Source organism: Dipodomys ordii, unplaced genomic scaffold, assembly GCF_000151885.1.
Source record: "Dipodomys ordii isolate 6190 unplaced genomic scaffold, Dord_2.0 Scaffold23, whole genome shotgun sequence".
NCBI lineage: Eukaryota > Metazoa > Chordata > Mammalia > Rodentia > Heteromyidae > Dipodomys > Dipodomys ordii.
In genome coordinates, this window is record NW_012267239.1 from 3,776,066 (window position 1) to 3,778,633 (window position 2,568).

A 2,568-nucleotide genomic window follows, 5' to 3' on the forward strand; every position below is an offset into this window, starting at 1 on the left:
CCCCGCCCCTCCCTCGGCCCCGCCCCTGCCAGGCCCCGCCCCCGGCCCCGCCCCCGGCACTCACCCGCACGAAGATGAGCAGGCTCGAGTCTCCCACGCGGTACTTGCCCTCCGACACCTTGATCATGGGGAACTGGTCCGGGCAGGTGCAGCGGCCCAGGATCTCCCTCACCTGTGACCACAGGCTGCGGGTCAAGGGTCGGGTCCCTCCCTCTGCTGCCCAAGGACAGTCAGCTGCTCTGGGGTCAAGAAGGAAGTCCTTCCGGGGAAAACTGGCACTGTGCTGCCCCGGACACGGGGGCAGTTTTTTCCACCGGCTTCTCTTCCCTTTCTTTGCTTGTGTTTTTTGGAGACAGGTCTCACTGGGTGGCCCAGACTGGCCTTGAACTGGAAATCCTGGATGCCTCCAACAGCCTCCCCTCCCCACGCCTTCCCCTTCTTGGCTCCGAGTCCACGAAGCTGGCCAGGATGAGGTCAGAGCCTCGGCGCCCAGTGAACCATGGATGCCCTCCCCCTTTGCCAAGGTCCATAGAGACCGGGCCCTGGGAGGGGCAGGTGGAAGGGCACATGTGTGCCCCTGGCAGAGAAGCAGACTACATCCAATGGGGTACGCAGGCCACCCTCCTGGCGAGCACACAACTGCACACATGTCACCCCAGGCTGGGGCTGCCAGGCTGGCTGTGTGGGAGGCCCTGCCCGCCTCCTCACCCACAGTGGCGCCGCAGGAAATGAGCAGGTGGGGCCTCCAGTGACCCAGGCCCAGGCTCTGCCCACAGCCACCGCCATCCCCATACCCACCTCCCGGGCAGGCACAGCCTAGTCCTAAGCTCCTGATAAGAAAGAAACTCTTGGCACAGCTGCCGCGGGGGTGGCAGGGACACCTAGCCCTGGGAAAAGAGGGAGCTGGGGACCGGGGACTTCTAAGTTCAAACTCCTTTAGCAACTCCCAACAGGCCGCCTGGATCCCATTAGGGGGCGGGGGGGGCCCTCCCAAGCACTCATTGTCTCTCAGCCAAGGCAGCACCCATTAAACCCTGAGATGAAGGTTGCAAAAGAGGGCAGAGGAGGTGCCCAGATTAAGAAAGCAGACAGACTTGAGTGCAGGTTTAGTATGGAAAAGAGTCTCCTCGCTGGGCCTTACTACTACTATACCCTCGGCGTTTAGCATATGCACCCTTTCCTTGCAGTAGGCTGGCCTGCACATGCCAGGAGCCCAGGAGACGGACACGCGGGGACAGGTGGTGGGGGCTGCGGTGGGGGGACGGGGGCCTGGGCGCCCCCATGGCTCACCAGCTCATCGAGGTTGCGCAGGTCACTGGGTGTCATTCGGGGCCCACGCGTGGGGGCCTCGGGCGCAGGGAGGGTCTCGATGACATCGTCCCCGGCCGCCGAGGGGTCGCAGGCCGGGGGCGCGGCGCGCAGCTCCCGCTCGATCTCTTGCTCGAACTGCACCAGGCGGGGGGCAAGCAGGCCCAGGCGGGCCCCGCGCCGGGCCACCTCGAGCAGGCACAGCACCACACTCTTCTCGTTCTTGCGCAACACCAGGTCCTCGGTCTCGAACATGAGCACCTCGGGCACGCCCAGCTCCGAGCGGCACCAGCCGATGAAGGTGGCCACGTTGTCCCGGGCCACGAAGGAGCCGGGAGCCACGCTGTGGGCCTGGAAGGCCACACCTCGGGTTGGGCGGGCGGCCGCCAAGGCCCGCGCGGCCTCGGTGACAGCGTTGGCATGTTGGCACAGGGTGGTACCTGTGGCCAGGCCGGTCAGGAAGCCATCCCCGCCGCCCGGCAGGCCCAGGCTGTACAAGGCGTTGAGCCACTCGGCCAGGTCTTCCTTCATGGCCTCCACGTAGGCCTCGCTGGAGCGGAAGGGCCGCACGCTCTTGGCGGCCGAGCCCGCGATGCCCGCCGCTGGGTCCGCCATGCCCGGGGCCAGGCGCGTCACTGGAAGCGGGGACACGGGTCGGGCTCAGGGGCGGCCCGCGGCAGCCCGGGGCCCTGGTGAGCACCAACTCCGCGCGCGAGCAGGGCCCGGGGTGGCTGGAGACCCCGTCCCCATAGATCGGCTCCCGGGGCCCCAGCGCCGGGGAACCGGCCAGGTCGGGACCTCGGCCCGGCGCAGGCGCCCACAAAGCCGCCCCGGCTCCCCCGCGCCGCACCTCCCTCCCCGCAGGCGCTGCCCGGGAACCACCGTAAAAAGGCGGTACAGCTTAACCACGGCTGGCGACCACAGTTGGGCGCGTGGCGATCTGATCTCCACTTGACAGACAGGGAAACTGAGGCTCCGGAGGGGAGGGGTCGGGGCGCTCGCGACGCGAGGCCGAGCTCGGCGGGGATCCCGCAGCCTGGCCGGCGGGGCCCAGGCTCCGCCTCCCCCGAAAAAGCCTCCCCAGCGCCCCCGGCCGGGGTGGGCACGGCCGGCATCCAGAATGGCTTCCCTTCCGCGAGCCTCGGTGGGACCGGCGGGGCCCGGCCCAGAGACGGTGCGGGGCCGCCCAAGGTCACACAGCCTTCGGGATGGCGCCCAGGCTGGGGACGCCTCCGCCCGGCCACGACCCAGCGCGCGCCG

The 2,568-nt window shown here is 68.8% G+C and overlaps 1 protein-coding gene across 1 annotated transcript in view; it reads right to left on the reverse strand.

Moving 5' to 3' along the window:
• The window catches only part of Gas2l1 (growth arrest-specific 2 like 1), a 4,169-nt gene extending 2,228 nt beyond the window's left edge, over nucleotides 1-1,941 (reverse strand). The window contains exons 1-2 of the mRNA XM_013014268.1: nucleotides 1,291-1,941; nucleotides 61-172 (exon numbers count right to left, since the gene is read on the reverse strand). Coding sequence (XP_012869722.1) covers nucleotides 61-172; nucleotides 1,291-1,923 — 745 coding nt within the window. The 5' untranslated portion in view covers nucleotides 1,924-1,941. The remainder of the gene's footprint in view (nucleotides 1-60; nucleotides 173-1,290) is intronic.
• Nucleotides 1,942-2,568: the final 627 nt, after the last annotated feature.